This window comes from Dasypus novemcinctus, chromosome 19 (assembly GCF_030445035.2).
Source record: "Dasypus novemcinctus isolate mDasNov1 chromosome 19, mDasNov1.1.hap2, whole genome shotgun sequence".
Lineage (NCBI taxonomy): Eukaryota > Metazoa > Chordata > Mammalia > Cingulata > Dasypodidae > Dasypus > Dasypus novemcinctus.
Genome location: NC_080691.1, coordinates 8,001,111 through 8,028,395, shown reverse-complemented (window position 1 = coordinate 8,028,395; position 27,285 = coordinate 8,001,111). Strand labels below are relative to the sequence as shown.

Here is a 27,285-nt window from a genome sequence, read left to right as displayed (position 1 = left end):
AGTTTGCTGTGTCTTATACTGTTGCATCATTTTGCTGCATCAGCTCTCTGTGTGTGTGGCACCACTCCTGGGCAGTCTGCCCTCCTGCACGGGGCTGCACTGCTTGTGCGGGGGCCACTCTCCTTGGGTGGGGGGCATCCCTGTGCAGACACTCCTTGGATTTGGCAGGACTCCATGTGGGCCAGCTTGCCACATGGGCCAGGAGGCCCTGGGTATCGAAACCTGGACCACCTATATGGTAGGCAGAAGCTCTATTTGTTGAGCCATATCCACTTTCCCAGGCCTTTACGTTTTATACTCTTTAATGAGGAGGGGAGGTTACCGGCTTTCACAAAAGTGTGCTAAAGCTACAATATAGGAGGGTAGTGATGGCTTTAAACAGGAATACTGAGAGTAAGAAGTTAATAGCTGATGAAAAAATAAGAGACTAATTTAAAAGGATAAAGGAACTGAAAAAAAAAAAAAACAATTTTTTGCAGAAAAGTCCTAAACACCCCTGAGGATACCTAAGTAGAACTCAAGTAACTATGAAGACTCACAGTCATTAAGGATTAAATTGCATTTCATAAACTATAAGAAGGCATGGAATTATTTAATATAAAAGTTGCATCTGAATCATTGTAAAGGGGAAAGAACAAAAGATTGAAATAAATCTTGAAACATCTAGAAAAAACACTTTTCCTGAATTTCTCTAGGAATCTGGTAGCAGATTGCTCCCTTGTCAGAATTCCTGGGTATGTGGTTCCTGTCATAAATGTAGCAGAAGATAGCATTGTCCGCCCTTGTACTTGCCTGCTGCCCCCTTGTTGGCAAAGTCCTCAGAGGACCACACCTTTGGCACTTCTCCTGGCACGATGACTGAAAGCATTTGAAAAGTTACAGGAGATTGACAGGGAAAATTGAATGGAACAGTTTGAAAAATAAAAAATGTGCACTAACCCATCTTCCAAAATAGAGTACTACCACTCTTCAATTTGTTTTAAACCTGGAGATGTGCTGACTTCTGACTTTTGAATCCCCCATGTCCTGCACAGTATGTCATATAGTAGGTATCAAATGATATCTGTTGTATTTGTGCCCCAGGTTTGGAACACATTTTGTTTTTTAGATGAAATCAGAAAATGATTGATATATGTAAACGTTTTAGTAGTAATTTGGCTAGTCGTGATTTTGAGCAACTGATTCATGAAGCATGCTGGGGGTGGCACTGCTGATGAAAGAGGATGCAGGTTTAGATCTGATTTCATGACTTGGGTCCCAAGGCTGATGTGAGCATTAGAAAGGTGAAATATGTAAAAGCCATCAAGCTGAATGTAAAAATTAGTTATTTCAGTGACCCCACTATTAAAATACCCAGGGAAGGTAGGTTACTAATTGTTGTATATTGTTGTAGCTGAAAGAAAAATATCATGTACACCTTTTTTTGGCCACCCAGTTGATGTTAAAAGTAGTTGATCTTAGGCAGAATAGTGACACCTTTGCTATAAGCTAGATCCTGGTCTTGGTTATACCCAATCCCACTCAGTGGCAAGCTTTCCTGATCGACATACCCGGGTTTTTACCCATTAACTATAAAAGCAATCAATTCCAACCTTACACTTAAGATTAGGAGTTGAATGAGGGGACTATTTAAGCTCATTTAATCCTTTTGACAATCCTGCCTTTTATAATTGAGGAAACCAGGCCTTTTTTCATTCTTCCAGTGAATTTTTGAGCACTAGTTATGTACCAGGCACCTGAGATTTATCAGTTGACAAATACACAAAGAATCCTGTCCTTGTGGAGCTTAAATTTTAGGTGGAGGTGGGGTTTTGGGAAGAAACCATGTTTCTAGATTCACATAGCTTAAGTAGAGTTGAGATTATAACCATTCAACAGATATGCATTAAATGCCTACCTGTGCCAGGCCATAGGCTGGCATCAAAACCTGCACTTTTTTTTTTAACTTCTCTATATCACTTCTCCAAATAGAAAATAAAGACCTACTTCCTAACTCAGGCAGTGTTTGTTAGGCTTTATGTGCTAGACTCTGCTGTCCCTTGGTACCTGGAGATGAACACAGACAGACACCTGGAGTGTGCACTCAGATTTGGGGGGTAGAAAATGTGTACCTGGGATTGCATTTTAACTGACACCCAGTCTAACAGAGAGTGAAGCTGCTTTTTTCTCAGATGTGAAGGCTTCCAGTCACACAGGAAAATGCATCAAGGTCATGGGTAGGTAATTCACCAAAAAAAAACCCACTTAAATGGCAGGGAAGTACAGGGAAGAAGCTGTTCCCAAACCCCACTTGGAAAACTCTCTCCTGCTGGTGGCTGCTGTGCCTCAGGCCAGTCCTGGCTGCCTGCCCTCCCCTGCCCTCAGCTGTTCTCAGGCCAGGACCCAGCCCTTAATGAGGGATGCTCAGCCTACCTTGTATACAGCTTCAAAGTATTTGGAAACAACTTCCTGTTGACCCTTTTTTCCAGCTTCTGCGTAGGGTGTCAGGTGAACAAGCATCCGAATGGGTCTCCCTCCAAGTGGCTCATGCAGAGATTCAGGGACTTCCCATTGCCAGCCCAGCGCAGCCAGTTGTCTGCCAGGCCTGCTAAGCCTCGTGGGGTTTTTTGTTTTGTTTTATTTTGTAAAACTGCGTTTTTTGTACCATTCCCATACTCAACAAAAAGTGCTTATAGAAAGATAACCACTTATATTATTTACAATCCTACTAAGCTATAGGGATCATTTAGTGTTTGCTTTTGAACAACTATTTGTTTTCAAATGGAATTAGATGGCTTGATGAGAAAGAATAACAATTATTTAAGTTATACATTTCTTTATCATCTTGTTTTCAGTTCTCTATATTCCTTTTGGAGGTTTACTAAGACCTTTTCTAATGGTGATTTGAAGTTGTCTTTTGTAGTGTTTTCTTCACTGGTGAAAGGCTGAGGTCCTTTTGGTATTAAAATTTTTAAAAATCCTCGTGTGGGTTTTTTTTTTTTTTCAGACTTTGTTCCATTCCTCTAGCTATAGTTCATTAAAAGTCTGGCTTTAGTTTACTCTTGCACTGTGAAACAAGATATCCCACTCATATATATATATATAAAATTTGACAGCATTAACATGTGCTGCAGCTTAACTTGGCATTATGAAGGTGCATTTGAGGAGCTCATGGATGAGTCATATATCTGAAAATTCAGGCCAGTGCCTGTGTATCCAGAGTCATCAGAACTACCCTGATTTCAGTTTTGTTGAATGATATCGTGGTGTCAGGTAAGGCAGACACTGAGCTGGTTGTTTAACGCATGCAGTCAAGTTCCTGTGACACAGGACACCAGAAACAAACTGCAGAAGCTGGGTATTGAGGCTACTGTGAAATTGCATTCCTCTTTACCTCCTCCCATTTTAAAATTTGTGCATATTGAAAGTCATCCCATTTTTACCAAATTCACTTTACCTGTCTTATTAGACTTTTATTTTTCAGATGAAATCACTTTCAAAACATGAACCTACTGCTGTCAATGCTATTAAAGTTTAGGTTTTGACAAAGTTAAGGTTTGATTCCAGTGTACTCTTGGATCCTCTCATTTACCTGTTGAGAGAAGTCTAGAGAAGAGATAAATGAAGAATATAGTTTGTTTTTTCTTTCCTTTCCATTTTTAAAACCTGAGCTACTCAGAAATAGGTTGATCATAATACTTGGTTCATGAGACTATATCATTGGCCCATGGCTTTCTGATTTGCTTTAATAATAGACACCCTTGAGCCCACATCCCAACCCTGTAGCTAGAAGACTGGCAACAACATCCATCTACCCTTGTGCTTCACCCTTCCTGCCTGTCCTCCCTACTGCCAAGGTAGCCAGGAGTCAAAATACCCTTGCCTTGCCCAGTAACAAATGACTTTTAGCAGATGTTGGTATGACAGTTTGAAATTTTTTATGAATTCCAGATAAGATCATGATGTTAAAACTAATCCATTCCTGTGGTCAAACCCACAATAAAGCCCTGTGATTGCATTAGATTGAGTTAAGGGAACTTTGGTTAGATTGCTTTTGGTTAGTTCACAGTTAGGGCCTTGGTTTGTGCTGTATCAGTGAGGCATGACCCAGGTTGCGTCCCTGCCCTCTTGCAGGCATCTTATGTAAGCGGAGAACTGGAAGCAGAAGCACACAGAGAAAGACAGCTGCCATTTTGACCCTACCACGTGAGAGAGGATTGCCTGCAGTTGCAGAAGGACAATCCCTGAGAGGCCGAGAGTGAGGCCAGAGGCTGGAATCAGTGGCACAGAGGCATGGAAGAGAGTTCCCTGAAGGGCTGGACCCATGGAGCATTTCAAAGCTGAAGAGATGAGCCTGGCCGATGTACTTGATCACGCATAGCTGAGCTCCAAGAGAAAGTGGCCTGGAGAAGAAGGCAGGGACCTAGGTGGAGAGCCACCATTTTGCCTCACTACATGGCAGGTGCCTAGGATCTGACCAGCAGCCAGTCTTTGGTAAGAAAGCGTCTCTGATAATGCCTTCATTTGGACATTTTTGCAGCCTTGGAACTATAAGCTTTTACCCTAATAAATCCCCATTATAAAAGCCAACTCATTTATGGTATTTTGCATTGGCAGCTTTAGCAGACTAACACAGTAGGCTTATGCCAAAATTAAATATTGCTTATTTCTCATTGGTTTTGGACTTAACATAAAGGGTATCATGCTGTAAATTTTATGGGATTTGTTTTTTCATTGACATTATATTGCTAAGACATTTTTTATTTTTATTGATATATTGTTACACTATTTCATTGCCATAAAATATTAAATATGACTATTATAATTTGCTTATCTGTTTTCCTAGTGATGAGCATTTGGATTCCTTCTAGGTTTTTGCCAATTCAAAGAGTACAATTATAGAATTTTCTCATACCTCTGTTTAGTTTTATGTGTGCAAGAGTTTCTTTTTGATACACGTATTTTATGAAATTGCTGGGTTGTAGAGACTGTGAATGTTCACCTTTTAAAATAACAGCAAACTGTTTTACACTATACCACTTTACCACTTTAAACTCCACAAGTCATAGGTAAGATATCATCTTTATCTGTATCTTTTTTTTTTGTCTTTATTTTTTTAATATTACATTCAAAAAATATGAGGTCCCCATATACCCCCCACCCCCTTCACCCCACTCCTCCCCCATAGCAACAATCTCCTCCATCATCATGAGACATTCATTGCATTTGGTGAATACATCTCTGAGCACCTCTGCACCTCATGGTCAATGGTCCACATCATAGCCCACACTCTCCCACGTTTCATCCAGTGGGCCATGGGAGGACATACAATGTCGGTAACTGTCCCTACAGCATCACCCAGGACAACTCCAAGTCCCGAAAACGCTTCCACATCTCATCTCTTCCTCCCATTCCCCACACCCAGCAGCCACCACGTATTCTCTTTGAATGTGTTAAGTTTTGCCATTTGAAAGTTATAAAATAGGATTTCATTGAGGTCCTGATTTACATTTCCTTGATTACCAATGAAATTGAGAAGTTCTCCATGTGTTTATTGGCCAGATTCATGGGTGTATTTCCTCTATTGTGAAATGTAGTTCAAGTCTTTTTCCTGGGTTGGTTGTTCTTATTACAGGGATGCTTTTGATACTAATCCTTTGTCAGTCATAGGTATTACAAATACTTTCTCCCAGTTTTTTGGCTTTATTTCACTTTCTTTAAAGTACCTTTTATTGAATGGGAGTTCTCAATTTTAATATATGCACATTTATCAATTTTTGCATTTTGTGTTTTATGAAATTTTGCCCTACCCTATGGTCATATACTGAGCTGTACTTTCTAGTAAAAATTTTAAAATTTACTTAAATCCTTTACATCCTGAATTCCTCAGGAGTTGAATTTTGGGTATGGTGTGAATTTGATGTAGTATCATTATTCCCCACTCACCTGTCATGTGACCTCAGCAATATATTAAAATTGCATATTTGTGCAGGTCACACTGTTGTCAATCAGATTATCTAGTTCAGTACCAGTATCACATTGTTTTAATAACTATACATTCCTAATTTCTGATATTTGGTAGGGCAAGTTTCCCCCCATTGTATCATATGAAATTTACAATCTATTGTGAGGTGCTGTGAAAAACTTTAGAATTTCACTGGATTGCATTGAATCTTCTGACATATTTAGGGAGGACAGACATTTTTATAATTTTAAGACTTACCACTCTCCAAATTTGTATCTTTCCAATTATCTGGGTTTTCTTTAATGTCCTTTATCAGTAAAGTTTTATAATTTTCCATGTACCTAGTATTATTATTTTTTGTTAGATTTTTTAAGTGTTTTAGAGTTTTATTGCCATTGTAACTGTTGTCCTTTTGAAGTTTTTCTAATCATATTTTGCCAGGATATAGAAATACAGTTCATTTTTTATGTTGATAGTCTATGTCCAGCCATATTGCTAAACTTTTATTTCTAATATTTGGTCTGTGTTCTGTGTAGACATTTATATCTTCAGCTGTTAACAGTACTAGTTCCTTCATTCCAACCCTCATGCTTATACTTTTTTTCTTACTGCACCTGTCAGAACCCCTAGTATAATGCTGCAGGAAAGGGATGATATCTTGTTCCTCATTTTCAAGTGCATGCTTCTAATTTTCCCCCATTTAAGGTTATGTTCATTATAGGGGTTTTGTAAATATGCTTTATCAGGTTGACATTCCCTTCTATTCATAGCTTCCTATGAGTTTTTATAAAGAATTTGCATTGAATTTTGTTAAATGATTTTTCTGCATCTTTTGAGATGATCATGTGTCTTTTAGTAAATGTCAGTTTAACATTTTCTATTATTAAACCATCCTGACGTTCTGGAGATAAAGAATTAAAAAATGGTGTATTTTCTTTCTTTTATATATCACTGGGTTTTGTTTAGCTAATATTTAAAGTTTTTGCATCTATATTCATGACCAAATGTGCCTGTAATTTTCTATTTTTTTTCCTTTGTTTGACTTTGATATTAAGGTACAGTCTTCTCTAAGAAGTACTTGGAGAATATTGTCCTTTTATTTTCTGGAAGATTGGAATGATTTCTTCATTGAAAACTTGGTAGGATTTTCATATAAAGCCATCTGGGCCTAGAGTTTTCTTCATGGAAAAAATTATTTAATTTATTTAATAGTTATGATTTTATTCAAGCTATTTTTCATGAATTACTTTTGATATTTTACATTTCTCCAGGAATTTGCCCATTTCTTCTGAGTTTTCCAGTTTATTGGCAGAGGCTTGTTGGTGGTTTCTCATCTTTTAAAATTAAGCTGTATCTATAATTATGTCCTTTTTATTCATAGTATTGTTTATAAATGACTTCTGTTTTATTGTGATTAGTATTTCTAGGTATGTCAGTTTTTTCACTCTTAGTTCATAATTTCATAGACCTAACTTCTATCTTTCCTCTGTTTTCTATTTCATTGGTTTCTGCTTTTTATTATCTTTGTTACCTTGCTTTTTTTCTAATTTCCTAAATTGTGAACTTACAAAATTAATCCATCTTTTCTAATACAAAGGAAGTTGTAAATTTTCTCTCTTAAGCATTGCTCTTCCTGCATTCTGAAAGTTTGTCATGTTTTCATTGTAATTCAGTTCTTCAAATGTAACTTTTTCTAGCAATGTTGTAGGTAAAAACGTAATTCAAGATGAAAGACATGATAGCAACTATAATTATAAATTAGCCTGTAGTTTATAAATTGTGCAACAACTATATTGTTTTCATTTTGCCATGAGCCTATTGTTTATCTCAATTTGATTCTCAGTGACTTTGCTGGTAGGGTTGATTTAGACAAACATGTTGACCTTTGAGCCCCTAGCTTATATCCACTTTAAACCTTAGCTAATAGAGGCAAATGCTTATGGCATTCTGAAGAAAACTGAGAGCCCCATAGTCTCTGGATATTAATACTGTTCAGTGTTAAAGATACTTGACTAGAAGAGTTAACTGCCTGAGGATGATCGGATTCTTTTGGAAGTGTGCTCTCTGTGCAGTGTACTAGTTGCCTGGGCATGTGAAAGACTTAATCCTGCCTGAACAAACCTTGTTGTGCTTATTGGAGAATTTTAAAATTAAAGCTTTGAGGAGAATTCTTTACATTTGGGAAGCCAAGCTGTATTTTATTGTATTCAGTTGGTTTGGCTCTTTATTAAAGAGAAATATTAACAAATATGGTTAAGATCTACCCTCCAGGTTCTGTTGTGCATGTTTCTCATTAAGAAATACTGTGTGTGACTTGATGCTAATGTTCTTTTGCTTGTTACTGAGTGGACTGTTGTCAACAGAGTGAGTGTGGCGGCTATTTATTTATAAATAATATAGATAAAAAAAAATAGATGGGGGAAAGGTAAGGTAATCAAGTTTTCCTCATGTAGATGTAAATGGAGGTAATTTAGTAGTGTGGTTATTAACAAAGATTCAGAATAAATGGCATTGTATAAAATAACAAATTTTATTTCTATAAAATATTTTAAACTAACTGTACACATGCACACACCCACAGTACTTAGCCACACATCAAGTAATTTTCTTTAATAAATCAAACACATACTGTTATAGTACAATTTACAATATAGTTTCTGAAGACACAATGGGGAAAGCTTTGATCATTCATTTATAAACCTTCCATAAATTACAAAAGAAAGGCAGTCTGAAAAGTATGTATAAAGAGTAAAAACAATTTACAAGTGGACAAGAATTACAAAATAGTAACCATCAAGTTACATCTGCCAGCAACTTTGTCTTTTGTTCAAATGCCAATGGTGAAGATTGGTATGAAATAATTTTGAATTGACTTAAATTTGGAATGTTTTAGGTGTGGCTTTGGCATTATGTGTGGATGGTTTTACTTGTGTGCTGTTTGCTGTTGAATGGTTGTGTATTGCATTTGGACAAGTAATGAAAGTAACAGAAATCCATATGCAATCAAATGTAACGCTAAAAGCAATAAGAATACCAGTATTTTACCAAATCAAGTTACTTGTCCTTTTTTGTTTGTTTTTGAATGATTAAATGTGTTGCTTGGCTTGGTTTGTAAAGGTAAAACCAGGATCTTAAACTGCACAGCCTGTACAGCTTGATTTCACAGCATCCTGCCAGTGAGGGTGAGGGCCACCGAGTGCACAGACAGAGTCTACACTGCGTTTTTTATTAGACAGTACAAATCATTGTGCATTATAAGGCAGAACATCAAGGCGGGTAAACTAGGAATTTCAAGACCGGAGTTGAATGAAAGTGATGCATTATGAGGCAAGCACTTTGCAAAGGGGAGTTGAAAAGCACTCCTTTAAGGGTGGATGACAAATGACGGGCAGGGAGTGCGCTCCAGAGAGCTACCGCCCCCTGCTGGTCAGGGAGGCCCGCCCGCCTCCAACCTTGGACAGTAAGAGCAGATTGGCAACGGAGGCTGAGAAAGAGAGCCACAGCGCCTCTGTGTCCTTGCAGATGGTTTAAAGTGGATGGCAGTGCAAAAGTGCATTTCTCTACTGGTGTCAGGGGAGAAGATTGTTTTTATTGGAAGTACTTGAGTCATGAAAGCCCTAGTTTGGAATTAAAGAAAATTACATAGATTTGGAAGTTGTCCAGAAGCACATGAATCATTTCACCGCACCCAGCTTTTTCAGCAGTTTCTTGCCTTTGGAAAGCAGCCCCTTTTTCTTTCTCGAGGACATTTCCCTGCCTCTCCCAGGACCCCCAGAACCCATGGATGATGGAGGTGGCCCCGGGAGAGGGCGGGCTGTGGGGGGTGGTGCGCTCCTTGCTGCACCTGAGCCCTCAGGAGGAACCTGGTAGGTACATTGTACAGTTCACTGAGCGCGTGCGCCAGCAGCACCGACGGGCTGCCCCAGCCCCCGCACAGTCATTGCCACGAGAAGCCACCACCCCTCCCCAAGCGCATCTCAAAAAGAGGGCTTCTTTGTTTTCACTGGGGCGGGGGCAAGGGGTGGCCACAGCTTCGGCAAAACCAAGCAAAGTAACAATTAACTTTGTAAATTAAGATCAAAAGCAGGAAAGAAAAGTTAAATTGGGCTGATGGTAAAGTTGGCTGAGTACCCATCAGAAATCTTAAAAGCAAAAGTTCTTAAAGGGAATGTTACTGTATTTGAAAACTACTTGGTTATATAAAATCCTGATATTGTTGAATGCATTCCTGGATTAGGTAGTATACTATAGAATTATCAGAGATGGCACACTGGTTGAAATAAAAAAAACTAAAATGAACCTTAATTATAACCAAAGGAAGCTTAAAGGCCCTTAGTGCATGCTTTCTTTGTTTCCAAATGAGTGAAGAGGATTGTCAGCCCTGAGCACTTGGTGGTGAGTCTAACCAACAGTGCTCCAAAGGGACAGACGCAGGCTGCTAGGCCATGTTGCGGTTTGCCTCACTTGTGTTTGCAGTTGGCTGCATGCCTGAGGCTAGAGAAGATCCTTCCTCTGGCATCCTATCCTCTCTCTAGTGAGTGTTCATTATGCAGCAGGCAGGAGCTGTAGGCTAAGGGGCTTCAAGCTTGCTTGGATTTAAAATCAAGGTCTAATTCTAATGGAAAACACCTAGTAAAGCATCCCAAAGTACCCTGAAGATACCATCCATTCCATCTAATGCGATCACTTGAGCTGCATGTTTCATAAAACTTAGTATTGCATTGGTACCCCAGCAAAGCCGTCTTCCACCAAACTTTTGTGTGTTCAGTACGGTTATTTGTGCTTTGAAGAGAAGCAAGAGCTCTCTTGTAAGTTAGAGGTACGGTTACATGAGGAAAATGCATTCCGGACAGCATCTGGGGTGTGTGGACTCAACTCTGGATCCCTTCTGTTCACACCTCATCTGCTCGACCTTGAATTATGTGGTTTTTCATTTAAATAAAATTTCCAAGAGTAAACATTTGTCAGGTTGTGCTTTTTCTAAGAGTGGCTAACAATGCAATACGCAGCTCTACTTAATGAATAGACATTGGAACAAACAATTAGCTTGTTAAGAAATATGTTCCCAGTGGTGGCCTTTTATAATATTCTTAATGAAAATAGTAGGAAATACGGTATTAAAGATGATTGTTTCACTATAAATTCAGTTGCTTTGCAACTGAGACCAACTGATATCCTACTCCGTTAGGTCCAATGGGTTTTTTTTTTGAGACATATTTCTTTTGCTCTAGCCCCACAGTGAAGCCTTAAGTCTACCACTTTAGTCCATTTAAGGTAGCTTAAGTTGGTATCTTTATAGGTATCTTCAGTTGCTCACTTACGTGAAGGCTACATTGCCTGATTAAGGTGTGAAATGAACACTCTTCTTCTGTTTCCAAGCAGATGAGCAAAGAAATAAAAATATATATATATAAAAATATAATATATAAAAACTCGCAGAGATGAAATAAAATAAAAATGAGACTCTAAACATGAATGTAATCTAATATTTAAATATGCTTGAGAAGTTCTTTGGTCTTCAGTAGGAGGACTAAAGTTCTAACAGGGCCAGTAGCCATCGCCTTTCCACTCTCAACCAAGCTGCAGTGTGCGTCTGTAATGTAGGCTGGGGAGAGCGCCTTTGTGGGAAAGGAACACTGGAGTTGAAAGGGTCACTTTAGGGGAAATAAATGCACTTACGATTTAGGAGTAAGAATTTTTAGGCACAACCCCTGTGGAGGGGCAGAGAAATTCAGGGTATATGCTTTTCAGCCCAAGGTATAAAAATATCAAGGCAAGGGTTTTAGACCGTATGTGAGAGAGTGGGACAGACGTTAAGAACACTGGACACAGCTGCTTACTTACCCTCTTGGCCTTTGCTCGCATGGGTGTATCTTGAGAGTAGTGGGACGGTGCATCCGAAAGGTAGACTTCTACGTCGTCAGGCACTTCTTCCAGGAAGTTGGAAGGCACAAGGCCTTTTTGCCCATTGAGCTCCCCCTAAGTAACAAAGGGATGAGGTAAAACAACTGTTGTCCTCTGTTTTCTCTAGACACCATTTCTTGCTTTAAACAAAGGAATATAGGTCACGGTAAAAATGCATGATGAGGTTATTATGATTCAAAAGTGGTGGAACCAGAAGGGACTCTAAATGATGTTTCTGCACTGTCCTGAGCAGAAGAATGACCCCAGGGTCTTCCTAAAAGCCCACATCCGGGGCCCTGCCCTGAGGTCTTGGTTTGGCCTACCAGCACTGGAGAAACTATGTGTTTGCCGAGGGACCTATGTGGTTCTTAGGACCAGCCCACCAGGGAATCACTCCTCAGGGCCATCTCATTTGGTGGTTCTCAACCGAACCAGCCTCAGAAGCCCTGAAGGAGCTCAGGCGCACCCGCCATTACAAGTTCAGTCTGTCTGTGGGGATGGAGACCAGGTAATTATTTTTTTTAAGTCCCCTGGATGATTATAATGTGAAGGCAAAATTAAGACCTGCTGATCTGTTCAACCTCTTTAAAGACTCCCTCTCAGGCAAGAATGCATTCTCATTGCAGTAGTCCAAGTGTCTGTCACTTCCTCCTCAGAGATGACACCTGCTTCAGTTTGGCAGATACCCTCCTGGACCCTCCTTCCCATTGACATCTCTGTGCATGTGCACAGGTCCAGCCACCTGCTACATATCTGCACTGGGCATTCCCACAGCCAGCCCTGCCCCTTTGTACCTGAGTCTTCCAAGGCTAAGTGGCCCCACAAGTACCCTGACCAGCCCCAGACAACATGGGATTCTGTTTCTCTGTTTTCAAAGCTGAGGAAATGACAGTGTCAGAGGTAACCCCAAGGTCTCCCCATGTCTTCCTGTCCAAGAATCTCTCCTAAAACCTAGTTCACACATGCCCAGCCCAGCAGCCTCCCCCCTCCTTGTTCACCTGTGACCCCTCCATGCATCCTCTCACATGCTCCGTCGTTAACCTCATTTTCTCTGTTGGTGTTAGAGACGTCATCCGGGACACTGACTCTTTCTGCTATGCGTGCACCCCCTGCAGATCCCTTCTAGATCAAGGATTTCAGGTAATACCTATGACTGAAGACACTCCCATGCCCAGTCAAACCTCTGCCAGTGAGTCCAGTGTTAGAAGAGCTTGCTGCTTTGGGCATACACCAAATGGAGTAGGTGCTTGTGTGTGAGCCTGTGTGATATGGGAAGCACACGGCTTTAACCATCAACGTGCGTCTGCACCATGCTCTAACAGAAGAGGTTGGCAGGAACTGACCTGCAGACCCATGCCTCCAGGCTTCCCCGACTCCAGGCTCACTGAAGAATGGGGGTGCAGCTGGCTGCACTGCTCCCGTCGCTGCCTAACACACACAGCTGTATTGAAGCACGCAGGCCACAGGGCTGCAGTGTGCGCCCTCCACTGCCCCTGAGAGCTAAGGGTTAACAAGTGGTTAGGATTCCTGAATTACTGTTTAGATGCCTTTTTATTTCCTAACATAGAATAGCCAAAGGTATAAATCCCTGAGATTACTGCAACTCGATAAACTGGAGCCTCCGATGCCTCAGTCTTTGATAATGATTGAAAAGCTATATAACCTTTATCTTGTCATTGTAAAAACCGCGTGACTAGCCCCACTTGTAACACCGTATCCTGTTTTACAGTTCCGGAGTCTTGGGATCACTAGACAGTCCCCTCATGTTTATTAATGAGGGCACTTGACTCAGCCCAGAACTAACCCACCCCAATTCCTAAACTGTCTTACCAGAGGACGCTAGATCTAACTAAAATTGGTCCACCCAACATGCGCAGTAGCGCAGACGGTGACCTCTGCCTCATGCTGAAAGTCACGCCCGCAAGCCCATGAAGGCCGCCATTGTCTTACACATGTCCCGTGACCAGGCCTGTGATCAACCTGCGCATGCTCAAAACGACGTCATCTGCTTCATCTCAGGCCACTTGCTCATTAGCAGAAGCCTGCCTATCTTGGACACTGTAATACCATCAGAATGACTGCAGTTTGAGGAGACAGATTTTAGGCTCATAGGCCTTTTGGTTTCCTGCTTCATGCTTAGCAGTCTTTCTCTGAAACCCCACTGCCTCAGGAATCAGTCATCTGAGCACATCGGGCAAAGACCCCCCACTTTGATCAGTGGCCACCTCCCTGTCCTCCACCACTGCCCCCACTGGGCAGCACTGCCTCAGGCCGTGGTGACCCCATTGCCCCTGGAGCCTATGGTGTGAATTCCATTCCACCTTGGAGAGGCTGTTCACAGCCCTCAAAGTATTTTCTAAATCATGTATTTCTGAGAGCCATGTTATTCCTGTGTTCCCAAGGGTACCCATCACCGGAGGCCGAAATTGGGGCTCCTACTAAACGATACTCTTTCACCTCAATTGGCCCCCAGACTGACAACTTGAGCATTTTGGGTGTGGGCGAAGTTGGGGTCTGCCTTTTCTACCTTCCCCTGGCATGGCCAGCAAGGCCCTCGTCCCCTACCCCGACCATCCCACTGTACGCCACCTGCTCCCGAGGCTTTTAAACTCCATTGTACCCACTTTCACCCCCTTCCTTGGTCTTTCCCCCAAACCCTTTACAGAATGACCTACTTGAAAGGAAATTCCCATCTTTACACCCCTCTTGGTCTCTGCTGTCTGCTTCATGTTTTGAGTCTCATTCCCTGTGGCTCCCTCATTTCATAGTTGCGGCTGGATTTTAACCATCCAGAGGCCTAATCTCCCAACAGAACTGGGCCTCTTCCTGCATTCTCTCCATGCTCCCATCTGGGCAGGGCCCAGGCGTGAGTGCTCAGCTTCTGCATTTTCCCACTCGCGTGCTATAGAGCGCCACTGTATGGCTCTCTGGAAATGGGACTGATTGCCTGCTAATATATGAAGGCAAGTGATTTTAGATTTTTATGGAGATGCTGAGCTCTGGCAGCATGAAATTAAAAATATTATGAGGCACTGGAAGTCTCATCTGACTGAAAACAGTGACTTCATTGGAGGATGTAGATTCTGGAATCAGAGTAGGAAAAGGCCTAGAAGGAAACCCTTTCCACATGGGTGGCCCTGAGAAGGCACCAGGTATTAGCACCTAATGAACACTGGAAAGCTGGCTGTCCTGAGACAGTTTAAGGCTGCACACGATGTCAGAAAACATCACACGCCCAGACGGTGTTAGAGTGTCCCCTGTTCTTGTTTATCAGATAAAAAGTCATAAAAATGTAGGAATTTAGGAGTTGAACCAGTGAGCTGAAGCAGGAGAATAATCCTAAATCAGGTAGGTGGGAGGGCTGTAAAAAGTATAGTATTGATTTAGATTTGATTATTTGAGAAGACGACGAAAATACAAAAATATAGGCAAGGGCATGCAAAAAAATAAAGATAAAAAACATAACCCAGGAATGGGAACATGCAGATAATCAGAAAACATTTTAAAATTATAAGAAACTACTACGTCCAATTCTGTTTATGAATTTGAAAACCTATGTGGAAGGCGTGACTTTCTAAAGATAAGTAAATGTTTAAAAATTGATTCATTAAAGCAATAACCATTTAAGTAAATGAAAACTTTTGTTTAACTACATCCTAAAAAGAAAGATCCTAATACCTCAAATAATAGTGATTCCTATGTTGTTTAACCTATTCCAGAGCACAGAAAAAGCTAGGAAACTTTCCAGTTCGTTCCTAACTCAGGCATAATCCTGCTACCAAAAACACCAAAAAGATATTCCTAAAATATAGGCCAGTAACACTTCTGAAATTTAACTATTACTTCCAAATAAAATGTCAGCAAATCATGTGCTTTAAAAATAATTTCATACCATGACCAATAATTTACTCATAAAAGATAAACTGAGCAAACTTAAAACAGGATAGTTTCTCATAAAGATCAACTGTCTTGATTGCTTTTTAACCTAATATAAAACAGGATAAAAAATGAGTGGCATTTCTACTAAAACTTGTAACAAGTGAAGGATCCATCTCTCTTATTGGGAATTCAAAATAGTATTATATTAAGGCATGAAAAGAAATGACAATTATAAATATTGGTGAATAAGAAGCAGAATAACCATCGTGTGGGGAGCCAGTGGTAATCAGTTGATAGACTCTAAAGAATGGTCTTTGACACACACACACTCTTCCAACACACTTTCTAAATAACCATTAAAACGCGTACCAGGGAAAAAACATTCACAATAGCCATAAGATCTATAAAATTTCTAAGAATGAACTTAACAAGATAAAGGATATGTAAGCCTAAGTCCGTGAATCTTTTTCTGAGAGATGAAAGGAAAAACATAAGAAAGGAGATACATACCATGTGCCAGAATTGAAAGATGATCTATGACACCATTCCCCCTGTGTGTTTGCTGTGGGGGTGAGGCCTTTGTAAAAGGAGCCTCCCAAATATTAATAAAATACCATAATGAAAACAGCATGGAAAAGTATTTAAGTCCAGAAATATTCTGAGTATAAATAGGAATTTAGCAATAAGGATCTTTCTAATCAGTGAAAAAAGAACAGATTATTTAATAAATGGTACTGGGACAACTTGTTCCCTAATTGGAAAAAAAATTTAGACACTTGAGATTTCCATGTAAAAAATGAAACCATAAAATCGATGAAACAAAAGAAAGTGATTATTTCTATTGCCTTGAAGCAGAGAAGTACTTTTAAAGTATGACCCCCAAGGGCAGAAACTATAAAGGAAAAAACAATGAAAAGTTTGACCACATAAACATTTAAAATTTTTGCTTAACAAAAAATATAAACTAGCAAAAACACAGAAAAATGAAAAGTTGAAAAGTAGATGGTAACACAACATTGGAAATATAAGTAAAACCACTGAATTTTATATCTGAATGTGGTTAGAAGGGGGAATTTTAGATGGTATATGTGTTGCTAGAACAAAAACAACTGTACAAATAGGGATGGGTATATGGGATCTTTCTGCATACTCTTTCTGTAAACTAACAACTCTAAAAACAGATCTAGAAAGAAATATTTGCAAAATGTGTGGCAAAGTCTGAAACATCATGATGAGATACATGCTTACAAATCAGAGACCCAGAGAGGGGAAAGCCTTGACATTTCCATATTCCTGAGATTTGATAGTTTCTTGGGCATTCTGGTTTAAAAAAAAAAAAAAAGTGGGTGGGAGCCCAGGAGGTTGTGGGGTTAGGCAAAGGCTAGAAAGTGAGGGGAGTAGGATAGGAAAAGGCGGCATCGCCCTTTCTTTGATGTAGGGGAGGGGCTGCCAAGACTGTGAGGGACAATGGCTCCCTTCTCTGAGCGCAGGGGCTTCAGGCAAAGACCCGCTTCAGGAGGCCATGTCCTCCGGCAGGCCCTGTCCCTTCCCTCCAGGGGGCTGGAACACACACTCCATCAGCACATGGATCAGAGCCAGGAATGTTCCTCCGAAGCTGGTGGTCCCCTGCCAGCAGCCCCTAGTTTCCCATGGAAGGTGAGGGGGGCTTCTAAACGTGGGTGATTCGGGCACTGGCCCTTTGAGATCATTTGATGAGTCCCAAGAAGAGAAAAGATGATAACCTGATCTTTCCCTCTGGGTGTGATGCCCTGTGATTGCATTAAATTCAGCCAGGTTCCTCTGATTGGATTACCTGTTATGATTGAGTTAGGGCTTTTTGATTTGACTTTGTCAGAGGGTGTGACTCGGGCTGAGCTCATGCCTCCTTGCTGGATGTGATAAAAGCAACACTTGACACTGACAAACAGATACAAAAGACACAGAGGAGAGAGCTCTGTCAGTTTTTGGTCCTGCCATGTGACAGAAAGGAGAAGGCTCAAGCAGATAAAGCCCAGGAGAGATGGACCACTTGCCTGGTAGCTCACAGCTGACCTTGGGAAGAGAGCCGAGCCTGACACAGGACGCCCTGAGAGACGAGCCTGCGCCAGCCTCCAGCCACGATGGGAAGAGGCGGGGCCCACGGAGCCTGCAGAGGAAGAGGACGCGGGGGGGAGGGCTGCGAGCAGCCAGAGCTCGCCCGCCATCTTGCCTAAACACATGGCAACTGATTTGGTGAGAAAGCAACCCTGAGTTGGACTTTTTACGGCCTTGTAACTGTAAGCTTTTACCTCGAATAAATGTGCTTGGTAAAAGCCAGCAGATTTCTGATACTTTGCATCAGCACCCATCTGGCAGACTGATACAGGGACTTATTTGTATTTCCTATTTTTCCTATACAAAAAAATACTACCTGTGTAATAAATTGCCTAGAAAATTATATTGTTTTGTAAATGTTTGGAATGTAGCAATCTTTAAATGCAAGAATGTGAAAACATTGATTCTGCTTCCAGCTCTACACACTGAAAACACCACTTCTAGGAGAGGAGTAACAGTGAGAGCCGCACCACCAGCTTTCCGTGCTCTCAGCTCAGAGAAGAGAAGCAAAAGTGGGACAAACTTTTAAGCAGGCCATATAAAGTTCCTACCTAAATTTTAGGGGTGAAAGAATAGAAAAGTAAAAAAGAAATACAAAATAAATGAAATGAGTGGTGTTTGATGTGTCAAAAACTTACATAGTAAAATCCATCTTCATCAATTTCACCAAAAACAGTAATAATATCTCCTGTACAAAATGTAAGTTCGACCTGTAGAAATGGAACATCAAGTTAAATGGTGTTTTCCTGTACAAACTAGTTACTTTAAAAATAAGTTCTTTATTCTTTTTCATTCTTTTTGAAAACTTTTGCTGCTAACCTACTAAGGTTAAATGACTCAAACCACTACAGAAGAAAGGCACAAGTTAACAAATGGTTCTGCTCATAGCCTCCTGAAAATTAAATACCACTCCAGATAATGCCAAACTAAAAGAATAACGCTGCCGTGCTTTGACTCCCGGTGGAAAGTGAAAAGCATCACTGTCTTCTGGTAGTGCCACCTCTTTAGACATTGGGAAAGCATCTTTGCAGTATAAGGAACATGGTACAAATATCCTTTCACTGGGCATGGAAAAAAATCTTTGCTCAATTATTAACTGAATATATATTTTAAGTGTCTACTGGGCACCAGGTACCAGCTTAGAAACAGGGATACAGTGTTAACGAGACTCCCACCCCCAGGAGCTGACTGTCCTTGTGCATTTCATTCTGTGGTTACCTGGTAGAACACGGAATACAGGAATCTAGTAGAGGACACAGACAGGAGGGAATCTAAACCATGAGCTGTGGTTTGTGAAATAGAGCAAAGATACTGCGTAGCGGGATTCAGATACATCTTGTCCTCTGAGAAAAAGCTCCGTTGAGTACAATCTAATCTTTCATTTCTGAAGTCTTCATAATGCCAATGCTAAGGTGTACCAGACTGCACGGAGAACAGCAGTCATTTCCTGTCCACTTCTAACGTGTGTGAGGGTAATGGCTTTGCTTTTGTTCATTGCCTTATGCTTGTATTTATCTCTAACGATGACCAGTAGATGCAGATCACAAATGTTTGTTTTGCTCTTGGTGGGGGCTGTGCTTATTTGGATTTCTTATTTTTCCTATGTGAAAAGTCATTTATTACTTGTGTAATCTAGAAAATTGAACTAAAGTGTTTTGTGAACGTTTGGATGGCAGCAACTTTTAAGTGGAAGAATGTAATTTTCTTTGATTTACATCTTATATTCACTGATGGCACCTCTGTGGGTAAAGGTACAAGGTGTGGCTTTATGTTGGCAGGGACGCACTGGCTGGCAAGTACCTCGACATCAACGTTCGGGGAGCTCTCTCTCGGGTCGTAATCGTACAGAGCCACCATTCTCCGAGTCGATACTGGATGCTGCCTGCCGCTCCTTCTGTTTCTCTCTGATTAGGTCACAAGGGGAAGAAGGCCATCACAAAGTTAAAAAACAGCGGTGACCCCCTTCTTCCTGTCGCCCCGGCCTTGCGCCTGCCCCTCCCCCCATTCTGAACACATATGCCCGGGGGGCTGCCAGCAGCAAAGGGCCCTTCTTTGGGGTCAGTTGTCTTGGGCTTTATCTTCCTATGTTTTGCTTCAGTATGGGTCCTCCTTTTGAGGAGCAAAAACATTTTCCTTAATCCAGTGTGTCTCTAGCAAACCAAGGAGACTTGTCGGAAGCAGGGGGTCTCTCAAACAGCGACCCTGAACTGTTTTGAGTGGCGCAGGGTGGGAGCAGCTTTGGGAAGCCGGGCAGGCAAGTTCAAAGTTAGGACCGAAGCTCTGAGGAAGCCCTGGAAATGGTTCTTAAAGCTCCTGTCCATGCACGTGCTGCTGGGCAGCACAGTCAAGGCGTCAAAGGAAGCGAGGGCTTCCCCAGGACCTCCTCTTTCACGTGCTCCTCTGGAACCCTTCAGCTGGAGCTGGAGCAGCTGCCTCTGAACAGGTGCCGCATTTGGAGCACTGCTCAGGACTCAGGGCAGCACCTGGCTGTGCTTCTGCCACAGAGGGCTACCTGGGTCCCTGCCCACGGCAGGCCTCTCAGCTCTGTCAGGTACACAGCAAGGTCAGCATCGCCCTGGGATCGCACCCAAATCCCCAGAGGACCCCAGGCCCATGGCCCTTGCTGGGGCTGTAAGGACATTGCTACTGGGAAGAGCTGGCGTTCGTGAAGTTCTTCTAAACATTGCCACGTTATGCCTATGTTGGATTTGGGGGACTCAGTAAACACAAATGAAAACAATGAAAGGCAGAGGTTGTAAAGGCAGGTGCATAGGGCGTGTGGCTCTGACGTGGTTTCCAGCTTTGCAGGGTCCAGCACAGGCCCTGGGCCGTCCCACCGCCAGCCCTGGGTGAGGAGGCCCTGCTCTGGCTGAGAGCAAGCAAATGCTCCTGCGTAGACCCTGCAAGCGCCGGCTTCCTTGAAACAAAGCGGCCGGGAGAGTCAACCCACAGCAATGCCCTGAGCCTTGCCAGCTTTCCTCGGCACCTCACCAGTGGATTTCCAGATTTCCAAGTGGAGCCATGCGACCAGACTTTCTAATTAAGAGATGATTTACGTAAGTAAACCTGACACTCATTAAATGAACTCTTTCCAGTGGACAGTTCTCTAAGTTTTGAAAACATGCAGTCGTGTGACGACTACCACAACCCTCAGAACACACGCCAGTCCCACTGGACCCTGAGCTCACTCTTGGGCCTTTGTGGCTCCTCCAGCCGCAGACACTCGGTCACCTGCTGTCTTTCCGAATGGCACGCACATGGACTCACAGGACACAGCCCCTGGGGCTGGCTGCTTTCACCTGGAAAGTGCATTTAGGACTCACCTGTGCTGTTGTGTGTATCGGGCTGCTCATTTTTTGCTGAGTAGTCTTCCACTGTACTGCATGCTCTGAGGTTATTTTATCATTCTCCAGTCAAAGGACATTGAGTTATTTCCAAGTTTGGGGGATTATTTGTCAAGCTACTTAGAAATATTCATGCACAGTCTTTTCATGTGTGAAAATAAATTTGTTTCACCCTGGTAAATTCATAGGAGAAGGACTGCTGGGTTGTATTGTAAATATATGTTTAACTTTATAGAAAACTGCCAAAGTGTTTTTGCAAAGTGGCTGTGCCATTTGCCAACCCACCAGCAGTGTGTGAGAGCTTGGTTTGTTGCACATTGTTGCCCACACTTGGCCATTCTTCCACGCCTGAGCCTCCCCGGGGATGTGCACTGGAGTTGCACTAATAATTCTGTGCTTCTCTTCCTGCCTAGCTACCACCTGCAGGTTTCCTCTTTGTGCGTTGTTGTCATCACAGAGCTTCTCCTGGTGCCTAGGTGTCATCAGGGCTTCTGCTGCCTAGTTGTCACCCTCAGAGCTTCCCCTGGTGCCTAGTTGTCACCTTCAGGGCTTCTCCTCCTGCCTAGTTGTCATCATAAAGCTGCTTCTCCTGTCTAGTTGTCATAGAGCTTCTTTGGTGAAGGATATTTTGCCTACTTATTTTAAAAAGGGTGGTTGGTTTCTAATTATCAAGGTTTGAATGTTTTTGTTATTCTGGATGCAATTCCTTTTTCAGATGTATGATTTGCAAACGTTTCCCCCCAATCCGTGTCTACTCTCTTCATTCTCTTGTCTTTCGAAGAACAGAATTTGTTATTTTGATGAAGTCTAATTTAGTATTTTTTTCTTTCATGGATCTAGTGTCATTAACTATGAAATCCTGCCCAACTTAAAATTTTCTCCTGCGTGTTCCTTCTAGAAGTTTTACAGTCTCTGTTTTCACCTTTAGGACAATGATCTGTTCTGAGTTTTGTACATGGTGTGAGTATGGCTGGAGGCTTACTTTTCTGGCATAAGCGTTTTCAGTAATTACAGCACCAGTTGTTGAGAAGACCACCCTTCCTCTGTTGAATCACCTTTCCACCTACAACAAAACCAACTGGCTGCTTTTTCTTCACCTGTCGAGATGCTCGTATAGTTGATTTTCTTTAGTCTGTTGACGGGGTGAATTAGACTAAATTCTGTATTCGCTGATTTTTTAATTTGAATCAACCCTTCCATCCCCACAATACACAATACTTGATTGCACGTGTGGCTGCGTTTGACTTGCTGATATTTCGATGAGAATGTCTGCGCCTGTGCCTTGAGGGCATTGGCCTGGCCTTTTCTGGTGGTGTCTCTGTGTGGTTTCAGATCCGGGCTAATGCTGGCCTTGGAGAGTGAGCTGAGCACTGTTCCTCTTCACTTCCAGCTTGCCCTGGTGCTGTTTCCTCCTTAAATGTTCTGTAGACTTCACTCACGAAGCCCTCCGTGCCTCGAGTTTTCTTTCTGGGAAGTTTTTATATAAAAATTCAATTTATTTAACACGTTTAGGACTGCTCAAGTCGTCTGTGTCTCCTCTGGTACTTGTGGTTTTCTAAGGAGTTCTTCGATTTTATGTAAGTTGTTGATTTATGGGCATACAGTTTCTTGTTATATTCCCTTATTGACTTTTTTTTTTTTAAGATTTATAAAAATTTATTTCTCTCCCCTTCCCTGCCCCCCACGCCCCAGTTGTCTGCTCTCTGTGTCCATTCGCTGTGTGTTCTTCTGTGTCCGCTTGGATTCTTGTCAGTCGCACCAGGAATCTGTGTCTGTTTTTGCTGCGTCATCTTGCTGTGTCAGCTCTCCATGTGTGTGGCGCCATTCCTGGGCAGGCTGCACTTTTTTTTGCCGGCTCTCCTTACAGGGCGCACTCCTTTCGCGTGGGGCTCCCCTATGTGGGGGACACCCCTGCGTGGCTCGGCACTCCTTGCGTGCATCAGCACTGCGTGTGGACCAGCTCATCACATGGGTCAGGAGGCCCTGGGTTTGAACCCTGGACCTCCCATGTCTCCCATGTGGTAGGCAGATGCTCTATCTGTTGAGCCAAATCCGCTCCCCCCTTAGGAACTTTCTAAGGTCCGTAGTGTCAGGAATAAGATCTTCTCTTTCCTGATATTGGTGATTTCAGTTTCTTTTTTCCTTAGTCAGACTAGGGAATTACCAGTTGCATCATTTTTTTTTTCAAAGAATCAGTTTTGGTTTTCATTTTTTAAAATCTGTTGTTTGTCTGGTTTCAACGTCATTGATTCTGGTCTTTATTATTTCCTTCCTTTGGATAGCTTTGCATTTAATCTATTATATGTTCTAGTAAGTAAGGTAGTAGAAAGAGTATATCATTACTTTGAAAACTTTCTTCTTTTATGAACATTTAATGCTATAAAATTTCCTTGGTGTATTGCCTTAGCTGTGGCCCCCAAAATTTGATATTATATTTTCATTTTCATTTTCACTCAATTCAAATATTTTTTATTTTCTTTCTGATTTTCTCTTTGACACATGCATTATATGAAGTAGGTTATTTAATTTCCAGATATTTGGGAGGATTTCCCAGATAGCTTGATGTTATTTTTTTTTTGTTTCATTCTTTTTGGTCAGAAAAAATACTTCATATGATTTTAATTCTTTAAAATGTGATGACATTTGCTTTATGGCCCCCAAAAATGGTCCATTTTGAGGAATGTTCCATGTACCCTTGGAATGCATGTGGATTCTGCTTTTGTTCCGGTTGAGTTTTGTGTGACATTCAATTGGTCAGGCTGGTTGCTAGTGCTCTTTTAGTGCTGATTTTTAGTATCTACAGATTTTCTGTCTACTTGTTCATTTGAGTACTGATAAAAGAGGTTAAAATATCCAACTATAACTGTGGATTTGTCTACCTCTCAGTTCTATCAGTTTTTGTTTCATGTATTTTCAAAGTTCTGTTAATCAGCATATAAACATTTTGAACCTTTATGTTTACTTAATGAATTAGCCTCTTTATCAATCAGTAATATCCCTCCCTATCCCTGGAAATATGTCTTGTTCTGAAGTCTACCTTGTCTGATGTTGAATATAACAACTCCAGCTTAGTAATATTTTCAAAGGTATTTTTTTTCACGCTTGTACTTTCACTGTCTGTTCCTATTTAATGTGAGTATATGGTAGACAGCATATAGCTGGATATTCCTTTTTTATCCAAGATGATGATGTCAGGCTTTAAGCCATTTCCATCTAGTGTAATTATTTAGATGACTGAATTAAAATTGAATTAAAATCTGCCATTAAGTATTTTGTACTCTTTTCCTTCTTTTCCTTCTTGCTTTTAAATTTAGCAATTTCTAAATTCTCTGTTACCTCCACTATCAGATTGTTACTTTTTCTTGAATTGTTTAGTGGTTGCCCTAGAATTTTACCATATTCCTCTTTAGGTAATCCCGTCTACTGTCTGATAATATTAGCATGACCACCACCTCTTTTTGGGGGGCTCTGCCTTCTGGGAGCCGGGCACAGCCGGGCCACAGGCGGCCCCCAGCACTGTCCCCAGGCCCCCACCTGTCTTCTCCACGGGCGTGTGCAGCGGGAGAAAGCCCTGCCTCAGCAGCTGCTGCGTCACCTCCTCGTCGTCGGCCTGGATCTCAGAGACCATGTTGCAGGGGATAAGGCCCAGCCTGGCGCATGTCTCCCCACGGTAGAAGCCGTCAGCGTCCTTGTCCCCGTAGACCTGAAACGCGGGAAGAAACCAGAGTCTGGGTGTGCCTCTCTGCCTCACTCCCGCTCTCCTCCCTCCCTGCTGCACTTCACGTTGCACATGGGCCAGTCTCCTCTTTAGACTCCCAGCCCGCGGTAGTTTGTCCACAGTGTGGGATCTGCAGGAAACTGCAGCGTGCAGAAGACACGAGTGCGTCTGTGGGCGGGTGGGGGGCTCCATCACAGCTGCTGAGGGGGCCCAGCCTCAGCACTGGGACCCTGCGCCCCAGCCACGCACTCAGGGATGGTGACGGCCCTGGGCCCCGGCCATGTCCTTGGTGATGGTGACGGCCCAGACCTCGGACTCCAGGCCCTGGCCACGTGCTTGGCGATGGCCCTGGACCCCAAGCCTGGCTGTGCCCTCAGCGACGGCCCTGGGTCCCAGCTGTGCCCTTGGCATGGTGATGGCAGGCCCCGGCCATGCGCGCGGCGCCGCGCTGTCCTACCTTGATGACCTGCCCTTCTTTAAAGGGAAGCTCCTCTTCTGCAGCATCTGGGTTCGGGGACATGGTGAGCGGGTCGTAGTCAAAGAGAGCCACGAAGATTCGGGCCGGGAGCTCCTCAGCACCAGGGTCCGTTTCTGACTCTTCGTAGAAGTCTGGAGAGAGGTGGTCTCGGGAGCAGCCATCTAGGAATGCAGAGCGCGGTCAGCCTCCAGGCTGGCTGGCCGGGCCCCGGAGACCAGGGGCTGGCTGCAGCCCTCGCTTCGCTGCCTGTGGCTTAACCTACCGCAGGCGTGGGCAGAGGCGTGGACAGAAGGTGTGGACAGCAACAGTATGGAATGGAAAGTGGGACAGTGACGGACAGGTATGCACGAAGGTGGGAAACGGACAGATGTGGACAGAAGGTGGGACAGTGACAGAGTACGGACGAAGGTGGGGCAGCGATGGACAGAGGTGTGGACAGAGGCCGTGGGTGGAAGGTGTGGACAGAGGCGTGGACGGAAGGTGAGACAGCAGTGGACAGAGGTGTGGGCAGCGATGGGTCTGGAAGGAGTACAAGCATGTGTCCGCGTCCAGCCACGCTGCCTGGGGAGCAGAGAGACGAGGCCATCAGCAGCCTCGCCAGGAGCCCCGGGGAGGGACTGGTGGGGCAGCATCCTCGAGAGACCACCAGCAGCTCAGCTCAGGCCTCAGGAGCCAAAGACTTCTCCACCACGGCAAAGAGATGGTTTCCTGGCAGAGCCACCTACCAACGCGTCAAAATACTTTCCTCGAACCCCTAACCCATATGCGTGTGCGAGTGGTGGGCGGAGGGGGAGACCGGGAGCTGCCCGTGGTACCGCTGTGCTCCTTGGAGGAGGGTCAGCACAACAGCAGGGAAGCAAACGAGAAAACTCAGCAGCCGAGAGGCCGGGGGGCGGAGGGCAGAGGGGCGGGCGGCTCGGCTCTGTGGGCACTCGCCCCACGCGTGCCCGGGCTCCCGGCGTGTGCCTGCACGGCATGGGCGGGGTCTGTGGCGGGCCCAGGCCCAGGGCTGAGGCCAGGCCACAGGAGAGTGCCCGGGTAGTCGCCGTCCCCCAGAGAACCTGGAAAGCCCCGCCCGCCCGGCGCCCACACGGCAGCGTGTTCTGAGGTCGGGCGAAGCCGACCGCGCCTGCCCTCGAGGCCCCCGACCAGGCGAGGATGGCGGCAGCGCTGTCCCCTTCTGGGGTGCGACAGGGCGTGGAGGCAAGCGCACGCTCAGGTTCCACGTGAGCGAACGCCACCATGAGCAGGACATGGCTCCCCGTTTCCTCTTCCGAAAGGGGTGTGCCCCACGCTCCAGGCGGAGAGGCCTCCGTGGGGAGCCCAGGCCCCGGGCCAGAGTCTGTGGAGACGGCTTCCACCAGGGAGCGGCCGGGGCCCTGCTCGGCCTCAGCGCCAGGCGAGGCTCGGGGAAGGACTCCCCTGGAGCCGGCGCTCGCCGGGGGCACAGGGCGGGCACTCGGGCCCCTTCACGGAGGAGGAGAGTGGCGCACGCTGCCTCGGTGGGCTCCTGGGGCCACCTGTTCTGCGAGAACAAGCATTTCCTACAGGTGAGCTCCGTCCCTCACTCCCTGCCCGAGGCCACTGTCCCCTGCACTTTCTACTGGAAAAGGGAACCAGCCATTAAACGTAATGGAAAGCTTCTGGTTCCTTCCTTGCAGGGAAAGCCCGTGGAAAAGGGAGGCTCTTTGCAAAGGGTGAACCCTCACTTCTCTCTTTCTCCCTTGACATAGAAAACACACCACATGCCGTCACTCTGTAACCCGAAATTTATTTAATTCAAGTCAGCAGCAAAATGACCGTGGGACTGGGAGAGAACAGAGGAGGCTTTTACAGCCGATTAGTAACTAGTAATCAGTTATAAAATGTGGTGCTTGATTTTCAGAAGGGCATTTTCATCTGACGGGCCAGTAACTCGCAGAAT

The 27,285-nt window shown here is 43.6% G+C and overlaps 1 protein-coding gene across 5 annotated transcripts in view; it reads right to left on the bottom strand.

The window, feature by feature from the left end:
• Positions 1–8,455: 8,455 nt before the first annotated feature.
• RIMBP2 (RIMS binding protein 2) overlaps positions 8,456–27,285 on the bottom strand; it is a 252,212-nt gene continuing 233,382 nt past the window's right edge. For 2 of the 5 annotated variants that reach the window (XM_071209739.1, XM_071209741.1), the window contains 6 exons: positions 25,341–25,522; positions 24,700–24,868; positions 19,622–19,725; positions 18,460–18,531; positions 11,789–11,923; positions 8,456–11,312 (listed from right to left, as the gene is read on the bottom strand). In XM_071209739.1, the coding sequence (XP_071065840.1) occupies positions 11,286–11,312; positions 11,789–11,923; positions 18,460–18,531; positions 19,622–19,725; positions 24,700–24,868; positions 25,341–25,522 (689 nt within the window). In that variant the 3' untranslated portion in view covers positions 8,456–11,285. The remainder of the gene's footprint in view (positions 11,313–11,788; positions 11,924–18,459; positions 18,532–19,621; positions 19,726–24,699; positions 24,869–25,340; positions 25,523–27,285) is intronic. The other 3 variants (XM_071209737.1, XM_071209740.1, XM_071209738.1) reach the window with 2 other exon arrangements.